The 22,459-nt window shown below is 35.4% G+C and overlaps 4 protein-coding genes across 6 annotated transcripts in view; 3 read left to right on the forward strand and 1 right to left on the reverse strand.

Annotated features, from left to right (window-relative positions):
• Positions 1-22,459, forward strand: part of LOC135129140 (lachesin-like) — a 344,494-nt gene that overhangs the window by 2,844 nt on the left and 319,191 nt on the right. The gene's annotated exons all lie outside the window — the stretch shown is intronic.
• On the forward strand, positions 3,172-4,778 carry LOC135129097 (uncharacterized). Its single transcript, XM_064056178.1, has 2 exons — positions 3,172-3,715; positions 3,780-4,778. The coding sequence occupies exon 2, from the start codon at positions 3,786-3,788 to the stop codon at positions 4,776-4,778; it is 993 nt and encodes a 330-aa protein (XP_063912248.1). The 5' UTR covers positions 3,172-3,715; positions 3,780-3,785.
• Positions 11,857-16,644, reverse strand: LOC135129098 (uncharacterized). Its single transcript, XM_064056179.1, has 5 exons — positions 16,291-16,644; positions 15,924-16,205; positions 15,801-15,869; positions 15,597-15,733; positions 11,857-15,540 (listed from the first exon to the last, which is right to left on the reverse strand). The coding sequence occupies exons 1-5, from the start codon at positions 16,493-16,495 to the stop codon at positions 11,857-11,859; spliced, it is 4,377 nt and encodes a 1,458-aa protein (XP_063912249.1). The 5' UTR covers positions 16,496-16,644.
• Positions 16,636-18,104, forward strand: LOC135129118 (uncharacterized). Its single transcript, XM_064056199.1, has 2 exons — positions 16,636-17,646; positions 17,707-18,104. Exons 1-2 carry the CDS (start codon positions 17,637-17,639, stop codon positions 18,012-18,014), a joined length of 318 nt encoding a protein of 105 aa, XP_063912269.1. The 5' UTR covers positions 16,636-17,636; the 3' UTR covers positions 18,015-18,104.

Consider the following 22,459-nt stretch of genomic DNA (forward strand, 5'->3'; position numbering starts at 1 on the left):
CATGAGTAGACAGTTTATTTTTTTAATACACTGTTATTGTAGGTTTTACAATTTCCTTAATGTTTTTAATTCAAAAATAGCGATCATGTAAACTATTTATCGCAATACCTATACGAAGTGGAAACAAGAAAAAAACAAAGCGTAGACAATTTAATAATACAAATGTTTATTTATGTATATTGATTTTTACTTCCTGAGCATAAGCAATGGAAGTATAGTAATCGAGTCGATCGGACGACTTGCCACTTTCAAGTTTTCTAAACGTTTCGTGACCTCTAGCTAGAGTACGAAAAAAATGGTCTCCCCTTTCCGTCTGTCTGTCTTTCCTCTGTGTCAATTTTTATTACACAGATAATCTCCGAAACTGTAGACCGATTGTTGTCAAATTTTGTATGTATTTATATTAGGAATATCATGTAGATAGTAAAACGCTAACCAAAATTTGTCTAATCATCTCCACCAACAATTTTACAAAGGATTTTAATTTAAAATGATTTAAATGTTATACAATAACATACTCCTATACTTGTGATGTACGAATCCGCTTTGAGTTTTTCCCTAAACGTTCAAATTTTCGCAAAAAAAAAACGTTCGACGCCACACTTGCCTGCTTCTTCTTTCCTCTTGCACTGATGCACTATGACTAGTGCTATTTATGTTAATGACGTCATCATAAAATTTTGTTATGGAAAAACTAACTTAAAACACACGTATAGCATGCTTCTTTGTTTTAACGCAGTTGCGGAATTTATTGGACTGTACTTCAGCGGCAAGGGAAGTTCTGTCGAAATAAACTTCTACCATTTTTGTTTAATCCCAATAACTTCGATAATGAACCATTTTACATTGTTAACCCGCTACAAGTACAAATAGAACCCCTCATTATATTTATTAAAAATGTTTCAACTATTTAAGGTCGTGTGCTTTTTTACGATCGAGCAAGGCAGATTTAGTATCCGACATGACTTGAGGTGTAGAAGCCGCACAAACAATAGAAATTACACGAATACCGAAAATTTATTTACGTATTTGCCATTATGCATTAATATTGCAATGACAATGTCAGTGACACATGAATTTATTGCATACTTACAAAAATATATCTACATATATTTTGTGAGCATTTTTTTAGACTTGATTCATTGAAATTATAGATTTTATTTGAGTGTGACTAAAATTGTATACTAAGCTCGTGAAATTGGTGATTCCAACTTCGTACTATAGCGCACCACGAAGATTCACCTTTCGTTTAGAATTGCTTATACACTAATAAAAAAAACTTAAAATGTTAATGAATGAGTAAATTTATTTTATTGATTAAAGCAGAATCGGCTTACTCCATTTTCCCGAAAATTTGGGAATACCACGAATATTATTAATACCACGAGATCGAAAAAGAAATTAGTGAAAGTTGGCCATGCACGACATGCCGTTTGTCGTAATTGAAATTTTTTATCAAATGTTAAAATGACAGTTTAAAATTAGAATTATAACACCTACTTTTAAAACACATAAAAATGAATCAAAATGACCATTTTCCAATTTTGTCCCATTTCTGATGTAAGATTCTAACAAAAAAGCTTTAATTTCGTTTGATAACATTCCAAATTACTTTTATCAACGTGACGTTTAATAAAAATAGTATATTATTATACTAGTTTAATAAGACGTCTTATTGTGGCACGCATGGGTTTGGGGCACGACGAGCGCAGCGAGGAGTGCTCCAAAGGAATAAGTGCCACAATGCGTCTTATTAAACGAGTATAATATACTATTTTTTCTACTTTGCATCTGATCGGTAACAAAAAATTAATAAAAATTCAAGGTTATAATTTAGGGCCTTTTAATTCGAAAGGTTAGTTGTAGCGTTGTGGCTGACTTCACAAAGTCAAAGTTTGACATCTAACCACCGAACACTAACAATCTAACCTAAGTTTGCCTCAAAAAATGGAAGAAGGGGGCCCCACTTCTTGCACGCCACCTGAAATACAGTTTAACAATTGAGCCCATTATTAAACTCTTTTCGGTTTAATAATGAGGCCATTGTTAACGCAAAGTAGAAAAAATATTTTAAACTAAGACAAACGGCTTTTCGTGCATGGCCAACTTTGACTAATTTCTGTTTCGATCTCTCTGTATTGCACCATACATATTAAGACTGATATATGTGTCTCTGCAAATATGTCGATAACGTCAGTACAAAATTTTGTAATGGAAAAACTCACTTGAATCACACGCGTAGCATGCTTTACATTTACTTTAACATTACATACATATCTTTATTTGAACGTGTAGGAGTTTTCATAAAAAAAGTAAAATTCGCAAAATCATATTTAATAATGTTTCGAAAAAGGGGCGAGGAAATTAAACTTCGACCACTTTTTTAATCAAGCTCCGAAAATGTTTAAAAATGTTAAAATAATAATGAATTAATAGAAGACATCGGCTCGGGATAATGTAATTGGTCCGACTATTTTGATGAAGATTACATAAGGGAAAAGTTCTTAGCCAGTATTCTTATGAGATAATTTATTTTTAATTCTGTTCTTCTATACCTGATTCAGCGCAACCCACTTTGACCATATCGTTTCTCACAGCTAGGGATTACCTTATTGGTTTGGGATCGAATTTGATCATATCCATTTGGCTAAAACAGAGGTCTTTCTAACTTCGTTCAATAAATATTAAGCCATTTTTATCTTTCTAATCTTACCAATAATTCGTTTAGAAAATAATTCGTTAGTTGAGTTTTTTTTATATCGCGGCTGTCAGGTTTGTTTGCCACAAACACAGTAGTAGATAGTGCCTAGGATTAGTGGGGTAATAAATCATGTTGATAGGTGACGTTATCTTGACAGCTGTCAATCAAGATAACGATCTTAATGGATTTTTGACGTGTGCTGTCAATCAAGATAATGATCTTAATGGATTTTGATTACTCATAATTTAATTTTTATTCGCGAACGTAATTAAATTAATTATATCATTATTAAATTTAATTAGATCACTATGAATTTGATATCGGAATTAAATAATTTAAATTTAAATATATATTTTTAATTGTGTATTGCGGGTTGCATGCATATGTACATAAAGACGATAATGTTTTAAGATTACGCAATTGAATCAATGATTAAAATACTAATTACACCATCATTAATTCATTCTGAATATAATACGATTTGATGTGGGTTAATATCTGAAGCGTTTTGATAATTCTTTGATCGATTGCATTATTAACTAAAAATTAGATCGTAATGACCATTAGCCCGTGCCAATAGCTCAATAATGATGACGCACTCTATGCAAGCGACTCATCATCTACAAGCAGAGACTTGTTTCTGCATGTATTTTCTTGTTATACCCATTCTCCGAAGTCATTAATCACTAGCCCCACGGCAACATCTCATTATGATGTTTGTCCATTAGCTTTTTGTTATTAAAGACATACCGACGACGCACTTTTTGCAGACGAGTCATCATCTACAAGCACAGACTTGTTTCTGCATGTATTTTCTTGTTGTACTCCCTCTCCGAAGTCGTTAACCACTGTATATAAATAGAAGAAGGGTGATGAATACACATTTTACTCTTAGTTGTTGTGTCGCTTCAGCTGGTGTTTCGTTTTGCAATTCTACCAAGTGTCAGTTGTGTCTGATTGTTTGTTATTATTATTAGTTGTTGCAGTGCTAGTGTCTGTGTAAATAATAATAAGGTAAGTTATAATAACTCTGTTTTATTTATTAAAGGTTAGTAATTTTTTTTGTTTGTTTGTGTAGATAAACATGTACGGATTTAAACGTTCTGGTGATATTCCCGAAGAGTTGTCACAAGTCATCAAAAGGAGAAAGAAAAACACCAGTGCAGGTGTGGATCTTCACGCACAAGAAGAACGTTCCTTGGTTAACGTCGAAGACGCTGTACATACCAAACACCAAAACATGATGAAGAGCAATCCTCCTCTGAAAATGGAAACATCTGAAATCAGTCTCCCATCTTCTCCCGAGCCACCGCGTGCAATGGAGGGTGAATCTATGATAACTGTTGATGAATGGAACAATGTCGAGCAGTCAATCGATGCAGCGGCGAAAGCTTTGGAGAAAGAGAAGCTACGAAGAAAAGTAACAAATGAAAAGTATCGATTGGTTGATGAAACAATTTTACCATTGACTAGATCCGGTAGCAAATTTATAAGTATCGGTATGCAACCATTCAAGGATTACGAACCAGTAATCAAGATGTACAATCCGAGCCTCACAGCTGCAGCCGTTTTTAATCATCAAGAATTTATCGAATTTCTGGAGAAGCTGGAGCTCACAGAGGACAAAATTCGTGATATTCCGAAAGATGTGATGCTGTTCGAAACAAGGAAGTATGACGTTATTCTAAAGAAGGGGATGGTATTGCAGTTCAAATCAACAAGTGAAGAAGATGTATATCAATCTCTTTTTCTACAACACGCTACGATTGGAACTCTGTTGGCTCTAAAAGAATATTTCTTGGGGCATTTGAGACAGCGTGCATTTAAACAGAAGTTACTACCTGATTACGACCAATTTGTAACAAACGTTGCTTTACATCTGATGGAACATGGAAATAGTGATTCTGATAAAGGAGTGGACAAGGCTATCATCACAATCATCCAGGACACCTATGAACATGATCCGATGTTATACGACATGTGGATGAAGACACCTTATACTATAAAATCTCACATAGAAAAGAAGTTAAGCTATTTCACTCTACATAATGATTTTAATTGCCCCTCTGTTGTGTAAAATAAATAAATAAATAAATAAATAAATAAATAAAATGAGCAATCTAGTTTTTCTTATTATTATTGTTATATCACTTGTGCACAAAAGGTGTATCTCTATATGAAGTTGTACGTCTCAGTGAAATTCGCATTTTACTCTTTAACCTGTTGGAGAGAACAACTCTTTTACCTGATACAGAAAACAAGTTAAAATGGATTATCAATTCAAAGCACCTTTCACAGCAATAATAGCTGGTCCAACAAGTTGTGGTAAATCTCACTTTGTTCACAGATTTTTAAAGCACTTAAATTATTTGTGTGATACCGTTTTCAAAAAAGTGATTTGGTGTTACGACGAATGGCAGCCATTATATCAAGAATCGCAACTTTTTATCGAGTATCATCAAGGAATACCGGATATGTCCACATTTGATGGATCCGAACCGGTGCTTATGATATTAGACGACCTAATGCGTGAGACGAATGCAAGCATTGTGGATATTTTTACAAAAGGTAGTCATCATCGTCAAATTAGTGTATTTTACATAACGCAAAATTTATTTCACCAAGGCAGAGGCCAAAGAGATATATCTCTTAACGCCAATTACATAATATATTTCAAGAACCCAAGAGATCGCGCTCAGATCACTTATTTGGCTAGACAGATATTTCCCGAAAACGTAAAATTTATACAAGAGGTTTATAAAGATGCAACATCGAAACCTCATACGTATTTACTAATTGACTTAAAGCAGGACACACCAGATGATTACCGCATTCGGACGAATATTTTACCTGACGAAGAACCAACTTTTGTCTATTTGCAAAAAACACATAAAAATAGCAAGTTGCGATAAAAAAAATCATTTGGCTGTGAGATGTCGCGCACGTTACACAATAACGCTCCGCTTTTAAAATTTCTTCACAAAACAAAACCTCAATATAGAAAAGCAGTTTTAGCGTGTGCAGACAAGGAGTTAATACATTGCATATGTGAGTGTGCGCACAATACTTTATTAGGGAAAGTTCCTTTATCGAAAACGCAGAAAGCTAAGTTAGGGAAATATAAAAAAACTTTGCGTCAACTGGTTAAGCGACGAATTTCCAGAGGGGAAAAGAAAAAATTGTTAGTACAAAAAGGCGGAGCATTCCTACCATTGCTACTTGCTCCAATTATCTCTGGAGTTTTGGGAGGACTTTTGAATAAATAAACAGATAGATACATTCGTTTAACAATGGAACACGCTAAGAAAATGGTATTGGTAGATCCGTCGTTACTGGAGAAAATGAGCCAATTTCAAAAAAACGCACCCGATCCGATATCGCGCTTCGATCAAGAAATGCAATTAATATTAAATAAAAGAAACGACGACCGTGAGAAGTGGTTGTTGTACAATCAAATTCTTCAAAAATATTTAAATGTATTGAATCACACTCGAAGGCCTGTCGAACTACCCATGATAGAAGATTCGGTAAAACAAAAGAAAGAAATAGTTGACTCTGATGACGGTTTCCAAAATATTGTATCAGTTTTACCTAAATCGTGTTCAAGTAAAGCTTTGCTCTTACTTCATAAGTTAAAAGACGGCGGAGTGACGTGGAGTGACAACGGCGTCGTCAGTTTTGAAGGACGCAGTATAGAAGATTCGAATATAATCGATCTAGTGTATGACCTTGTACGGAGTAGTAGATCAACAACGGAACCCAAAGGTTGGGAGGAATTTGTAAACGTGCTCAAACAAGTAAACGTTCCACGTGTTTTAATTGCAAATCAGAAGCGATTACAACAACTTAATAAGATTTTATCAAGAGAACAGAGGTTAGACGCTGAAGAGCCAACGTCGACAGAAGTGGTCCCAGATGTTAAAAAAAAAAATAGCCGCATATCAGATGCTGTAACACCCGTATCAAGTTCAATTGGGAATAATACAACGAAATCTAAGAATCGACGAAAGATTAAGTGGTCACCTTATACGCCATGAGTATACCGGATATGCTTAATAGACGGTATTATACAACAACGGACCCTATCAGTTTTTCCGGAATAAATAAAATTCGTAAAGCCACAAACTTGCCGCATCAACGCATTCAGGATTGGCTCGAAAAACAAGACGCATACACCTTACATAAGCAAATTCGTCGCAAGTTTAAGAGAAATAGGTATTTAGTGACGAATATCAATGACTTATTTCAGGCTGATTTGATTGACATGAGAAAATTAGCATCGTATAATGATGGTGTGAAGTATCTATTGACTGTCATTGACGTGTTCTCTAAGTTCGCTTATGTCATACCGTTATACAGTAAATCTGGTTCTGATGTAGCTGCAGCTTTTGAAGAAATTTTTACCGAACAAATCCCGGGCAATGTACAGACCGATAAAGGAAAAGAGTTTTTAGCTAAAAATGTTCAAAAACTGTTTAAGAAGAACGATATAAACTTTTACGTTGCGAAAAATCCCGACGTAAAGGCAGCCGTTATTGAACGTTTTAACAGAACATTAAAATCAAAAATGTACAAATACTTTACTCATGCAAATACTTTTAAATACATAGATGTTTTACAAAATTTTGTCGTTTCTTACAACAATACCTTTCACCAAACTATAAAAATGGCTCCTGTTGACGTAAATTCCGATAATATCTTGGAAGTTTATCACAATATTAAAAATTCCACGTCGACTGTTAGCAAAAGAAGTCGTACGAAGAAATATAAAATTGGTGATTACGTTAGAATCGGTAAATATAAGCATGCGTTTGAGAAAGGTTATGAGACAAATTGGAGTGGGGAGATTTTTAAAATTACGGATGTAATAAATCGAGACCCTGTAGTATATAAAATCAGTGATATTATGAACGAGCCTATAGAGGGTGTTTTCTATCATCCCGAACTTCAAAGAATAAAGTACAACCCGGACGACGTGTTTCAAGTTGACAAGGTTTTGAAAAAGCGTTATAAAAACGGTCGCTGTGAAGTATTCGTGCAGTGGAAAAATTACCCGAAAAAATTCAACAGCTGGATCCCGATTGAAACTCTAACGCAAATATGAATAATTCAGACGAGTTTTATCTTACGCTCTTGTCTAATAGTTCCCTGAACTATTTTCCAAAAAATACATCGGCCAATTTTTGTACGCAACTTCCAAAAACTATACATTTAGAAGGAGAGTGGTGTGTTGGTTTATCAGAAATACAGTTACCGTGTTCATTTTTCACTGTCAACGATGGTGAAAATGTTATATATTGTGAATATAAAATTATCATTAAAAAGAAATCAAACAAAGCTGTCTTGGCTGGTTATTTTAACGATGAGAGACTATCGGCCTGGATAGATAGTAACGTATCGCGAGGGTATACATTAGAAAAATTGTTATCAAAATTTGAAAATCTGAATAAACCAATTGAAATACACGCTCACTATAAGACTAAGATAGATGCGGGTAACTACGAGTCAGTAGAGGGAATCTTAAAGGCGCTAAATGAGGTTAATATTTTGCAAAAAGATTGTGTTGAATTTCGACTAAACAATGGTAGTAAACGTATACATGTAGCGAGCTCTAGCACTGAGATGACTTCTTTAAGGTTATCGTCGAAACTAAGTTTACAATTGGGGTTCGAGCCCGATGTTAACATTCTGAATAAAATCTCTACATACCCTAGTAATATATTATTGGGTTTACCATCGCAACTGTTTATATACAGTGATATTATAGAACCTCAACTGATTGGTGATGTTTTTGCAAAAGTTTTGCGGATTGTAGTAGTGGATAACAACAAGTATACGTATGGTACGCATCGAGTACAGTTCTTTTCGCAGCCTCATTATACTCCTGTGCTAAAAAGAGAATTTGAACATATCGAAATTGATATAAGGACAGCTACTGGAGAGCGCACGCCATTTCAGTTTGGGACTGTGTGCGTGAAACTTCATTTTAAAAGAATATTATAATGACCTGTCATTACCACGATTACTACATAGGTCAGGCCGGTTCAGGTGTAGGATCCATTTATAAAGGCGCTGTTTACCAAAAAGGTCGAGGTTTTGGTAGTTTTTTAAGAGGATTATTTCGAACAGTTTTCCCGTTAGTAAAAAGTGGTTTGAAAACTATTGGTAAAGAAGCACTTCGTTCTGGATCATACTTCATCAACGACGTTGTAAACAACGTACCACCGAAAGAGGCATTCAATTCACGTGTATCAGAGAGTGTGGGTAATTTGAAACGCAAAGCAGAAACAAAAATCGACGATCTCGTCGGTTCAGGTGTTACAAAAAGACGTCGCCGCAAACAATCACGTCAGATGCGTTTGCCAGTCCGCAGAGTAAAGAAGTCGTCGCGATCGTCAGATATTTTTGATTGATTAATTTTTTTAATATTACGAGCAATGGCTTTTCTACATCCGCGAAGTTGTGAGTGCATTAAAACAGAATTGGATTTATTTGCTTTACCTTCAACACAAACCAGTATCGAGAGTGGGCAATGGATCGAGTACAAAACATTGTCAAGTATTTCAGACGATGCACCTTTAGAATTTATGATCAGCAGCGGCGATGAATATATTGATTTATCCCAAACGTTGATATCGCTTACTGTGAAAATAACTAAAGAGGATGGTACAAATCTACCCGACGACGTTAACATTGCGCCCGTAAATAATATTTTACACTCTATGTTTAGTCAAGTCGATGTTTACCTAAATCAAAAACTAATTTCGCCGCCTAACAATACATATGCGTATAAATGTTACTTAGAAACACTTCTAAATTACGGACCAGCAGCCAAAAAATCACATTTAACATGTGGATTATGGTACATCGATACACCAGGAGATATGGACACGGCCGATGGAACAAAAAATATCGGCTTTAAAGCTAGGAATCATTTCACAAAGAAAAGTCAGCAAATTGATTTAATTGGTCACTTAAATTGTGATATATTTAATCAAGAAAAATTTCTGATCAACGGTGTCGAGCTACGTGTAAAGTTTGTAAGGTCTCGGAACAGTTTTGCTTTGATTGGAGCTGATGGTACTACGGGTAAAGTGAATATTGTGGATGCAACACTGTTGGTAAGACGTAATAAAATAAATCCAACTGTCATGTTAGCTCATGCCAGAGCTTTGGAGATGACAACTGCCAAATACCCTATAACGAGAACCGAAATAAAAGTTTTAACAATACCGCAAGGGGTCCAAAGTAAAACACTTGACAACATTTACTTGGGGCAGTTACCTAAACGATGTACTGTAGCGTTCGTTTCCAATAGAGCTTTTAATGGGGACTTTACACTAAACCCCTTTAACTTTCAACATTTTGATATGAATTATTTATCGTTATGTGTTGACGGTCAGCAAATACCCAGCAAACCTTTACAACCCACCTTTAACGGACATAGCAAGAAATTTATCAACATGTATCATACGTTATTTTCTGGTACCGGAATTCATTTTATGAACGAGGGCAACGGACTTCGCAGAGAAGACTACCCCAACGGTTATTGTATCACTGTGTACGACCTAACACCCGATCTATCTGGAGCGTCACCATTACATTGGAATCTGATTAAAACCGGTAGCTTACGTTTAGAAGTACGATTTAATACTGCTTTAACGGAGACAATCAACTGTTTAGTGTACGGCGAGTTTGATAGCGTTATAGAAATTGACAAAAAGCGTAACATCATAATCGACTACGGAAGTTAAAATGTGCCGTCGAAGGACTGTATGGTTATTTGTTGTGTAGCTGTTGACCTGTTAGCATCGAAAAATGTGTGTGTTGTTTCTTGATTACCAAGGCTTCTTGATTGAAAGAAAGAGTTTCTTCATTAAAGAATTGGCAATTCTTGATTTTCGTAAATCAGAACCAGAACATTACCTGTTTAAACCACCCGAAGACATTTCAACTTTACCGCATAGTTATCAGAAGCAAGCAGATTGGGTAACAAAACACTGCCACGGTATTTCATGGTGTGCGGGTGGCGTCGCATATGAAGAAATACCTAATATTTTAACAAAATTGTCGGAGATAGATTGTTGTGTTTATGTAAAAGGATTAGAGAAAAAACGGTATATTTCTAAACTGTTACCGAAGAATGTTATCGTAAACATAGAGGACGAACTTGACTGTATACCAACGGTGAAAAAGTTACCCGAACCAAAAGTTTGTGACTATCATCGTGATTTAACCAACTTTAACTGTGCTGTACAAAACGTACAAACCCTAAAAGAAATATACAATGAATACTATGCAAATCAAGTCTTGTCTATCGAAGATACAGAAGTTGAAGAGGTGTCATGTTCTTGTTTCTGCTAGCAATACGCTTCCATTTTATGTTAGCAAACCATCATTCATCGTTGTGAACGAAGATCCCGACTTCATGCCAGGCAGTCACTGGGTGGGTATTTATATAGATAAATACGGATATTCATATTTTTTTGATTCGTTTGGACGGAATCCTAAGGGGACTATTTTAAATTTTATACTGAGGAATAGTCTTATGTACACTTACAACACTAAACAAATTCAACATCTGATGTCGGATGTTTGTGGAAAGTATTGTATATTGTTCCTTTTAAATTACGCCCTTGGTAATAATGTAGATCAATTTATAAATATGTTTAGCAGTAGTTACAAAAAAAACGATGTTATTTGTGCAAAACTTTTTAAACAGTATTTTAAATAAATTTTAGCCTTTCTCTAAAATTGTCTTTTATTTTATTCACACACCAAACACAAAGAAAACACGGGCTGCGTGAGGCGCGGCGAGGAGGGCGGGCGGCGGGCGGCGGGGCGCGGGCGCGGGCGGGGCGCGGACGGCGGGGCGCGGGCGCGGGCGCGGGCGCGGGCGGGGCGCGGACGGCGGGCGCGGGCGCGGTCGGGGCGCGGACGGCGGGGGGCGCGGACGGCGGCGAAAAAAAAAGTGTATGAATGAAAAACAATATTTATTTCACAATTTTTAGTAAATACATCATTTCGCAAATAACTACGTACAAATAAACATCCAAACTTACATTTAACGGTACAAAAAAAAAAAAGAAAAATGTATACACATATAATTAAAAAAACATTATTCCAGGGATGTACATATTATTATTGCTAAAATACTAAAGCGCTCCTTTGTACCCGTACGGGAGCGTATCGTACGAATTGCTTAACCTACGACGTTTAGTATAGTTTACTCTATACTTTTTTGTTGCGTCTTTCGTTAATATATTAAAAAATTTATCTTTAAAAATTTGTTTATCGATTACTTCGACCACGTTTGGAGCCTCTTTATCCAGAATCATCGATTTTAATACGTTAAAATTAACTTTTTGATTATTGGAGTAGTGTAGAGTTATACCCTTCACCTTACACACTGGCTCAATTATCCCTTTGTTAGCATTCAAGAATTCATAGGCGTAATTTTTAGGTCCGCCGCTCACAAATTCCGTAATGTAACTACCTGGACCATAATCAGCTAATTCGTCGGTTAGCTGGCCTAAAAAGTCGCCGGTATCAGGTACCCATTCGTCTGGTTTGGCAGTGAAGAAAACACTGTCAGTGTCGTAATATAATACTCGTCGTCCCAACTTTTCCAAAAAATGATAAAGAACTAATCGTGCCGAAGCAGTAGTATAACTAGCGATAGCTACATTAGTGGTGCTAGAAGCCAATATATCCTCCTCCACGCGCTCCCAATTTACTAGGAGTACTTCAGGGTTGATAACGGTTAAGTTATTGACGCAACGACCGGGTGATGCAAACATTTCGAACAGCTTGTAAGGCTGATCAATGATAGCAGTCTGCTGCAGATTTTGTCTCTGCCCGAATTTGCCCCAAAATGAATTGAGCATTAATTTGGCCAAGAAACGTAACCCTGGATTCTTGCATATTTTGTTTTTTTCTAATTTAACCCCCTCACGATCGTAATACTCGCGAATGTAGTTGTCTTTCTCGTGTTCTGTATTACACCATGTAGGCCACCCGCTACACTCTTGCTTTATTTTTAAAAACGTGTTTACGTACTCCGAAAACAACCCACCTGTTTTAGTTTCTGGGTCGTATTTTACGGTGTCGTATTCCCATATTTCAAAAATTTCGATAATTCTGTACTTTAACTCCAAAGCCTTACGCAACTCGTCTGCAACGAAAGTACCCGTAAACTGACGCTGTCCGTCGTTGTGCGGGCAATCTTGTTCATACAGGGTTTCAACACACGTTTTGCAAAGAGGAAAAGTTAATTTACCATTACATTTGTACGGCAGAACAGGGTGATACAACGAAACAGGTGGTAAAACAATACATTTAATAAAACCATGGACTTTGTTTAGATCGACTTTTACGCATTCTGGATGGCCGACATGAATGGCTGTAGGATGACCGACAGGGTACCGACCGTACTTGTTTACGTACGGGTACAACGAGCAAACATCGAAATACAGTATTCTCTCGCCTGGTTGACATTTGTAATATAACTGTGACGCGTTCGTACGACCACCGTAAAAACTGTCGCGCGGATTGAGGGGTGTGTTTTTTGAAAATAAATGATTATCTACAAACTGCTTTAGTTCCCGGTTTTCCGTTATTTGTTTACGAAAATCACACTCCCATATTACATTCAAATTATAGCCGTTATTTTTGATGCGTTCGTTTTTAAATATAGTTCGTTCATACCGCGTAACCATCAGCTCATTTCTGTCGGCCAATTCAGAATCAAAATCGGGAAAGCATCTAGGGCACCCATGCCAGAAGCATCCGGAAAATTCAAAAACGGTGTTTGTTTCGCTGCAAAATCCGTCGACCACGATATTTTCTCGCAAACGAACCTCTGGACCATTTCCAGCGTGCTTAATTCGGCATTGCAATGTATACTCTTGCCATAGTAACCAAGCTATCGCTATCTTACTATGCCGATCCCTACCTCTATAACCCCCTGTAGGTATAATACCTATTGTGTTGGGTTTTAAAAAGTTTCTCCTAAATACGAGATTACATGATGACGCAATAGTTATACACTCTAACAAAGGGTCTACATTACAGCTCTCCGTAAAACATTCGCGAAATTTCAAACACCCTCTCCTCAAAATATCAACATCGGATACACAATATTTTATTATCTCATTTTTCATGGTGAATACATAATTATCGGCAACTTGCCGACGATGCCAGTCCATGAAATCTCTGCGTTCGTTCTTTTTCATGACATCACAACCGTAATACTCGACTGATGGTATGTCTCCGGTGTAATTTTGATTCTCTAACGTGTTGAAATAATGAGGAAAATATCCTTTACCACCTTCTAATTTAAAAGTTTTAGGAAATGACGCCAGTGGTAGCTGAATAAAATTCAAACTGTCTATGAACCGTATCGAACCACCGCATGTTATCGATAATATTTTCATACCTTGCTTTATAACTTTTGGCTGCCAGCGTGATATATTCGAAAAAATGTGTTGTAGTATAAAAGCTCCGTCGAAATTTTTCATGTTGTGTGCAATGGCTGTCACAGCGAAAATCTTTGACATTTTGGCAATGTGTTCCATGAGCTGTGATACAGGCTCATTATTAAAAATGTATTGGCGTTGACCACATACACCACAATTTTCGCTCATATCATCGTTCGACAAGCACTTTTTACATATTTGCTGCGTTACACATAGATTTGGTTCATGCAGAAACAATTTTTCACCAATTTTTTTCTCTTGTCTCGTTTCAAAATCAAAAAAGATGAAAAGAAAATTATTATTTCTACCAAAATGTGCTTCATTGTTGTTACGCGTAACTTTGCAAGGGTGCATGTAGCAATCGTGCCTAATATCCTTATCCTCTTTGCATGTGTTACAAAATTTTTTTCCACACTTGTGAGTACTCTTTTTTTTGTTTTTTGGTGTAATCTCGGCGTGACAAGTACTACAACGCTTTATACGATCGCAAGTCTTGGCTTTTTTATGTTTATTTAAACAAATCTCCCCTTTAAAAACCCTGTTACACATATTACAACTTATTACATTTGGGTCGTCGTTACATGGAGGCGACGTTAGGCAACACGGGCATTTAAACGGACAATTTTTATGGCGTTCTTGCTGGGAATACTTCGTCAGACAATATTCGCAGAAAAATCGCGTTGCGAATGCACCAGTCAAACTTAAAATTACATTATAATGTTGATCTTCCAATAAAAGGTTAATCCTCGGCTTGTTGATATTATAATCCCCTTTAAAATATACCGACGTTCCGTCGCGTTTATTATAAACAACTATTATATAATCTTCTTTAAAGTAATTTTGAAACCGCTGAATTTCAGCGTGTCCGCCCCCATGTGTTATATCAACATTTACTCTTTGACAAAGTGCCTGAGCTAGATTTAGCAAATCTATTTTACCCTTTTTTGTTTTAAATTTCTGTAGCACCTTTCTATTGCAACCGTTAGCCGTATACTCAATAGCAACAATTAGAGACGCCGCTAGGCAAAAATTGTTCACATCCACAACAAAAATGCTGTTTTTTGCGATACAAAATTCTTTAAAATTCACGCACTTACCATCCAGTGCGGAAAATCCTCTACCTAGTGGCATATCAATCACATCTATGCGGATAGTCATCTTATCGTTAGCGAAAAAGCTAGCGTTGCTTTGAATGATAGCGCTAATGATGTCCATCACCACGTCCGCGCTCAGCTGTGATAGTCTTCGAAAAGAAATTCCGGCAGGTTTGTCTGGAAATTCTTCATTTTCGATGACCACTCCAATCATGCTGGTGGGTTGAAATCCACGGGTAATATAATCAAGTAACTCTTGAAACGCATTCTGAAACAAACGTAAATTTTAATATTTATTTATTTATTTTTTTTTGTATAAAATACCTTCAACCAATTTTGTGGTATCTCGTCATCGTTCACATCTTTAAACGAAAATTCCATCCGTCTTGCCGTTAGCCCAAATTTACGTATGAACGCCTCACACTCGCCTTTTTCATTGAAATATTTGTGATCTCCGTTTACTGCGAAATAATAATAGTTATTATTATTAATGATCACTTATTTATTAATGTTATTATATTCTATTACCTGTATCGCTTCTTTCCCCTGCACCTCTTTGAACATCTGATGTTTCACTTTCGTCACCTTCTGTAGCCCCTAAAACGTTCCGTATTATTAGCTGTTATGAATAAATGTTCATTTTCAACATACCTTTTGACCATGTCGATGTCGATACATTTACTACGCTAGCTTCTTCTTCATCGACATCAGTTGATTGCGTTTTGTATGAATTATTATTACTGGTGCTATTGTTCGAAAAAGTCGCATTCACGACAGCCTTATCGCTGGACCAACTAGCATCAGGTGAAGATTGATGGGCAGTAGCAATGCGAGATTCATGCTCTATAAATGAGCGAAATTGGTTTTCCAAGTTATTCTTCTGTTGAATCTCGACATTATTGATGCACCCGTCCTTCTCGGCTTCGAAAATTTCTGTTAAAAAATAATAATATTATTTAGAATTTTTTCTTAAATCAATTAATTAATTAATTTAGGATATCAGCTATTATCAACTTACCCAATTGTCTTATTCTTCCTAACAAAAGACCATATGACTTTCGATCGTTGTTGTCCAAAACCGCATCCTTATATATAATTCGATTATTTATATGATCCCGCACAGTTCGCAGAATTTTCAAATTTTCAAAAAAACCACTCGCGAACATCGTAAATATTTGAACAATCTGCAGGGTTTGCAAAAATTCTTCAAATCCTGTATTCATTTTGCGTTGACACAATCACAACTATCACAAATTAACGTTCACTATCACAAACCGTAGCGGCAGACACAATTTTGTCAAAACTAAAAAAATATAATTCTACAATAGGCAAACAAGGTAATATATAGAAAAAACCAATGAGGGTGGGGTAAAAAAAGTGGTAGGAATCAGATAAACCCTATTGGCATTTATCGAGAGCTAAATGGTACATGCGCCGTTTACCCATGACTCAATACACGGAAATCTGTATCCGAAATAACTGTCGAATTAGTTAAATCGTCTGAAAAACGAAGATGCCAAAAACCGTCGACTTGCCCTTCGCAGATTTGCGGTAATGCACTCCGGCGCCTATTTTCTATTACTCTAGACTGAAAGGTTTTCTTATCATTGCTTGACATCAAATATTTCCGTCTTTGCAAGTCGCGACAGGACTTACAGTGACTGTGTCATCTTAAATTGACGAAAAAATGAAAGATGCCATAAACGTCGACTTGTCCATCGCAGATACTTAAAACTATTTGCGGTAATGCACTCCGGCGCCTATTTTTCTATTACTCTAGACTGAAAGGTTGTCTTATCATTGTATGACAACAAATATACCCGTCTTTGCAAGTCGCGACAGGACTTACAGTCACTGTGCCATCATTTGGGGATCTGACTAAGTGGCTGGGTAGTGAAACATTTCTATGTAAAGTCATTTCTTCAAAAATATTTAAATGTACGGAACAATGTACATTGTCGGCTTAGTTAAATCATCTGGAAAAAGGTACTCACCGACGTCTCAGGCATTTAAAAGGGGTAATGCAATATTGGCGCCTTCTTTGTTAGTATAGACAGAAAACTTATCTTAACTTTACATCATCTACTTCTTTAAGTGCATAAGTAATTGTCTCTGCAAGACCTTAGAGGACTTAACATTCTCTGTGTGATTACCTGCGAGAAGGTATTAGCATAGTGGCGCCCAATGTTACTCACAAAGAAAATTTAACTTTCGGCAAAATTGTAAGACTCGTACCTACCTGTCGTTACCCTATCCCTCCCTTTGTCATCCCTCTGAAAAATTAGTTTTACTTTAAACTTTAGAAAATACAGACGCTCTTATTCATTCAGCTTCGTAGTACCGTGTGTTATTCCTGAGAACGATATGGCCAACAGTAAGTTTTTAAGAATGTAATTTATTCTCATTTCTTATAAGTTTTTTTCTTTTTTTCTAGATCTGTGCATTATATTATTTTCCATCAGGCGGAAGGCCCCGTCTAGAAATGATCTTCGCAAAAGATTTATATGTCGGTTTTGTGCAAAAAACCATAAAGGACCAATGTGGATAGGCCACATCCATACGTTGGCGAAGGTATATTGCGCTAGGTGCAATGTACAAATTGTAACAAGTCGGAGATTCGTTTGCCAAGGTAGACAGCTTGGATTCACGGGCGGTAGATTCAACTACACCCACTTCGTCAGAGAGCGATATTATCCACTATCGGATGAAGAAGACGACGGCGACAGTGGTGTAGAATTGTGATGTGTGTAACTATATGTATGTATATAAATATAATTATTATTATTATTAATATGTAAACCGGCTGTTCGGTAATAAAAATATCTATTTAAATTTAAATTATTTAAATTCTATATCAAGTTAACACTGATCTAATTAAATTTTAATAATGGTATAATTAATTCAATTACGTTCGCGATTAAAAATTAAAGTGGTTAACGACTTCGGAGAGGGAGTACAACAAGAAAATACATGCAGAAACAAGTCTGTGCTTGTAGATGATGACTCGTCTGCAAAAAGTGCGTCGTCGGTATGTCTTTAATAACAAAAAGCTAATGGACAAACATCATAATGAGATGTTGCCGTGGGGCTAGTGATTAATGACTTCGGAGAATGGGTATAACAAGAAAATACATGCAGAAACAAGTCTCTGCTTGTAGATGATGAGTCGCTTGCATAGAGTGCGTCATCATTATTGAGCTATTGGCACGGGCTAATGGTCATTACGATCTAATTTTTAGTTAATAATGCAATCGATCAAAGAATTATCAAAACGCTTCAGATATTAACCCACATCAAATCGTATTATATTCAGAATGAATTAATGATGGTGTAATTAGTATTTTAATCATTGATTCAATTGCGTAATCTTAAAACATTATCGTCTTTATGTACATATGCATGCAACCCGCAATACACAATTAAAAATATATATTTAAATTTAAATTATTTAATTCCGATATCAAATTCATAGTGATCTAATTAAATTTAATAATGATATAATTAATTTAATTACGTTCGCGAATAAAAATTAAATTATGAGTAATCAAAATCCATTAAGATCATTATCTTGATTGACAGCACACGTCAAAAATCCATTAAGATCGTTATCTTGATTGACAGCTGTCAAGATAACGTCACCTGTCAACATGATTTATTACCCCACTAATCCTAGGCACTATCTACTCACAGTGACAGCAAAATTCCATTCTCGCTTCTAAAACAACTAGATACATATATGTTTTGAACATTTGATAGCGATAGTTTTTAAACATACCGAGTATCCCAGTTAAAATTCCGCGGCCTTACATCTTCAGAACGAATAGAGATATTGAAATTCCGTAAACACTGTCGTTTTTAGCTTGAAGGAGAAAGCTTAATTCACTACACTGCAAATATGACGCGTAATTTGGCGTAAATATGACAAATGTGGTAATTATGCATATTTGCAGCACTATTTGTATAATCAAAAAATCATATTTTCATTTTCCATTGCTTTCACAATGCATTGTTAAGCACACTCACTGCTCGATAAATTGAGTAATCACATTGGAAACACCTCGCGCACGATGTATGTATAGCAGAATCTTGCTGAAAACGAGCTATCTCTTTGTCAAAGATTTAGATTAAACACGAACATTTTTACTTTTAAATACAATACTTGATAAATCTACAGGGTTAGTATAAAGTCCCGGAACGGTCGAATAAGTTTTTTATTTGAAAAGTTTTTGTTCTGAAATTTGCTTTGGACATATAGTTAAACATGGCGACTTGATTACAATATTTTTCCTTTTTTTGCCGCTTTCGGTTTGACACACAAGGGCCGCCTACTTTATTTTTTTAATGGAACACCCAAATTTTTTTGATATTTTCAGAAGCAGAATAAAAAACTACTTTCAGAAATCATCAACATGTTTATTTCTGTTGATACAAAAAGTAGAAAAAAAATCACAAAAAATACCAAGTATTGTAAAATCACGCATAATTCATTTTGTTGATCGATTACATCACTGCCAAATTGTAAATTTGAACACTGTGAACATTTGTTGTAGTCCCACTCACAGTTTATTATTTATTAGTATTTTCAAAGATGACGTAATTTTACAATATAATATGCTGTTGTATTTTTGAGAGAAACGTAAATATAATTTTTCTGGGGGGAATAAAAAAAATTGGTCGATGTCTCATAACCAATAAATTAATCATACTGAAATTCGTAAGTGGCATCTTCAGGAGCAGGGTTAAGAGTCTTCAGAAGAGTTTCGCCTCTGGTATGGTTGACATACTGAGTTACCGTGCCTTCTTCTTAACCGTGCTCCTGAAGATGCCACTTACGAAAGTGTGCGAAATGTTGAGCCCAAAAACTCAATTAACACGGTTCCAACCCGGAAAACGATCATGTATTGGTTCCGACCGTGAAAGCCTCCGAAATTAATTTTGGTGTGATGTCAGGGGATGAAAAGCAAATTTTTTGACTTTGCGATTTAGTATAATAAACGCACTTGTCATGCACCTAGTAAAACTTTACAGCACCATTAACGGACAATAGAGGACAATTTTTCTTACAAACGTCAAACGAGAACCTAATTTCTATTCGTAACAGGAAGATTTTTACACCAAATTTATTAACAAATATTGGTAGAAGAAGATTTTGATACTTTTATAGACTAGTAGTTATATATTGGTTTAATCAAATTTGTGAAAGTGATCAATTATTTAATACGGAATTTTACTACTTCAGTCTTTCCCGATTATAACACGAGCTACAGTCAAAGAGCTAATGACCGATTTACTTTATATATTTTAGTATTCATGAAAATCAAAATCTATACCTACAAAAATAACGCCTGGCAAAACATACCGACCGAAATAAGCAACTCTAAATTTACAAAGATTTTTGTGCTTCTGGCTGAGTTTTGGCGATGGAATTTTGTTTTTGTATTTAGACTTATTCATCAGACGAATTGTTGAAATAACACAAATATCAGAAAACTATAACTTTTTATCATGCAGTTAACGATTTGAACGGGTGGAAATGTTCTAGCAATATTTTTTCTTCTCAACAATAACTCATTTTCAACTGACAGACCTGTTAGTTTACACAGGCTGTTTACTGAACATGCGGCAAAAATTCAGGAGGTTATTCTTGGGATATTTTAAGATTTTTCGTCTTGAGATGATTTCCGGAAAAACGATCTGTTTAGGAGCTACAGAGCTATGAGAAAGCTTTTCGAAAAAAACAGTGTTATATAAATCGATATTACGAGCAAAAGATTAATCTACAAAAACTGCTGAAACTGTCACCAACTAGGATGCATCTTTCAATTTTCTGCCGATTGTCTGCCGAACTGTTTCAAAAATACTAGGATTGCTTCTCATGGTATTATACCTCTCAACTATTCGATTCTCAAATCTTCTATTATTTCTATTTTTTTTTTATTATTATTAGTGCAACGCCTCACAGAGTGAAAACTTCAATTATCGGGCAAAGAACATAAATTAATACGTAAAAACACAAAAGAAAAAAAGTAGTGCTGAAATTATTAGATACAAATAAGGAAAGAAAAAAATTACAACAGAAGAATATATGTATGTTCAAATTCACTACTTTACAAAAAGCAACGGAAGAAAGTATATTGCAGAAATACTATTTAACTTTTTTCATTTTTCAGACTTTGATTTTTTTATTTAAAAAAATATATAAAAAAATTAGCTTTATTAGTTTCACTATTTAATATTCGCAAATTATTGAAATTTTTCTTTAAAAAAAGAAATTATTAATTTTCTGACTAACGTTATTTGCTAGTGCAGTTTCATGTAAAATTTGGTAATATGTTGCATTGGATTATAATAAATGAAATAATTTCATGGGTCTCAAAAATAGGTGCTTCATTAATCATTACTTACGTAAGAGGGTGATTCTTAAATAAGAAACTCATGATATAATATGAATTCTCCCATTTATCAATAACAAGTTAAATTGTGAACAAGTGGCCAGGATTCATAGTAATGGTTCATAAGTAACGCGCTTCTGTAGGAAAATTATAAAAATATTGGTTAGTACAAAAATAATAATTAAAACATTTAAAAACGTCCTGCTCCATAGTCTACGTATTCTTTAATTTTGTGCATTATCTTATAGAGTACTTTGGTCATTTTTGTATTGTACAAGGTGTCTCAGAAATAAGTACATTCATTTTAATCGGTAACGGCGTTCGTGAAACGGAACAGTTTTGTTATATATCTTTTTTGTTTAAACTCAAATCGAATTTTCAATTTTCTCGCCCATATATTCACGAGCCGTCTATGTTCACCTCAAAAAATAACAACACTACAACAAACGTAGTAATAGAATTGCTACCATTGAAGAGACTGTTTTGAAGAGTGTCGCAGCTCGACCGGGCACTAGCACGCATCACTGTCCAGTGTGATGTATCGGAGAGTAGTATTTTGAGGATACTCAGAGAACAACTATACCCCTTTCACAACCAGAAAATTCAGTTATTGAAACCAATACACTTACCACGTAGGCAAAGCTTGTGAGTGGGTTAATGGAAAAATAAACGAACAAGCAAATTTTGTGTCTCTTATACCATCAACTGATGAGGCCGAATTCACGAGGGAAGGTGTAATCAACACCCACATTTGGGCCGATGAAAATCCGTATGCCATTAGGGAGCAACACTTTC

Source organism: Zophobas morio, unplaced genomic scaffold (genome assembly GCF_036711695.1).
Source record: "Zophobas morio isolate AGI-343-1 ecotype UQ-CSIRO unplaced genomic scaffold, CSIRO_AGI_Zmor_V1 ptg000014l, whole genome shotgun sequence".
Taxonomy (NCBI): Eukaryota; Metazoa; Arthropoda; class Insecta; order Coleoptera; family Tenebrionidae; genus Zophobas; species Zophobas morio.

Bases quoted from the DNA above. Each gene is read 5' to 3' on its own strand.
- LOC135129098 (XM_064056179.1), bottom strand. From the start codon at position 16,495: ATGAATACAGGATTTGAAGAATTTTTGCAAACCCTGCAGATTGTTCAA. The intron at 15,870-15,923 runs GTATGTTGAAAA...GGAACGTTTTAG, and splicing joins GACATCGACATGGTCAAAAG to GGGCTACAGAAGGTGACGAA. The intron at 15,734-15,800 runs GTAATAGAATAT...ATTATTTCGCAG, and splicing joins AGGGGAAAGAAGCGATACAG to TAAACGGAGATCACAAATAT.
- LOC135129097 (XM_064056178.1), top strand. From the start codon at position 3,786: ATGTACGGATTTAAACGTTCTGGTGATATTCCCGAAGAGTTGTCACAA.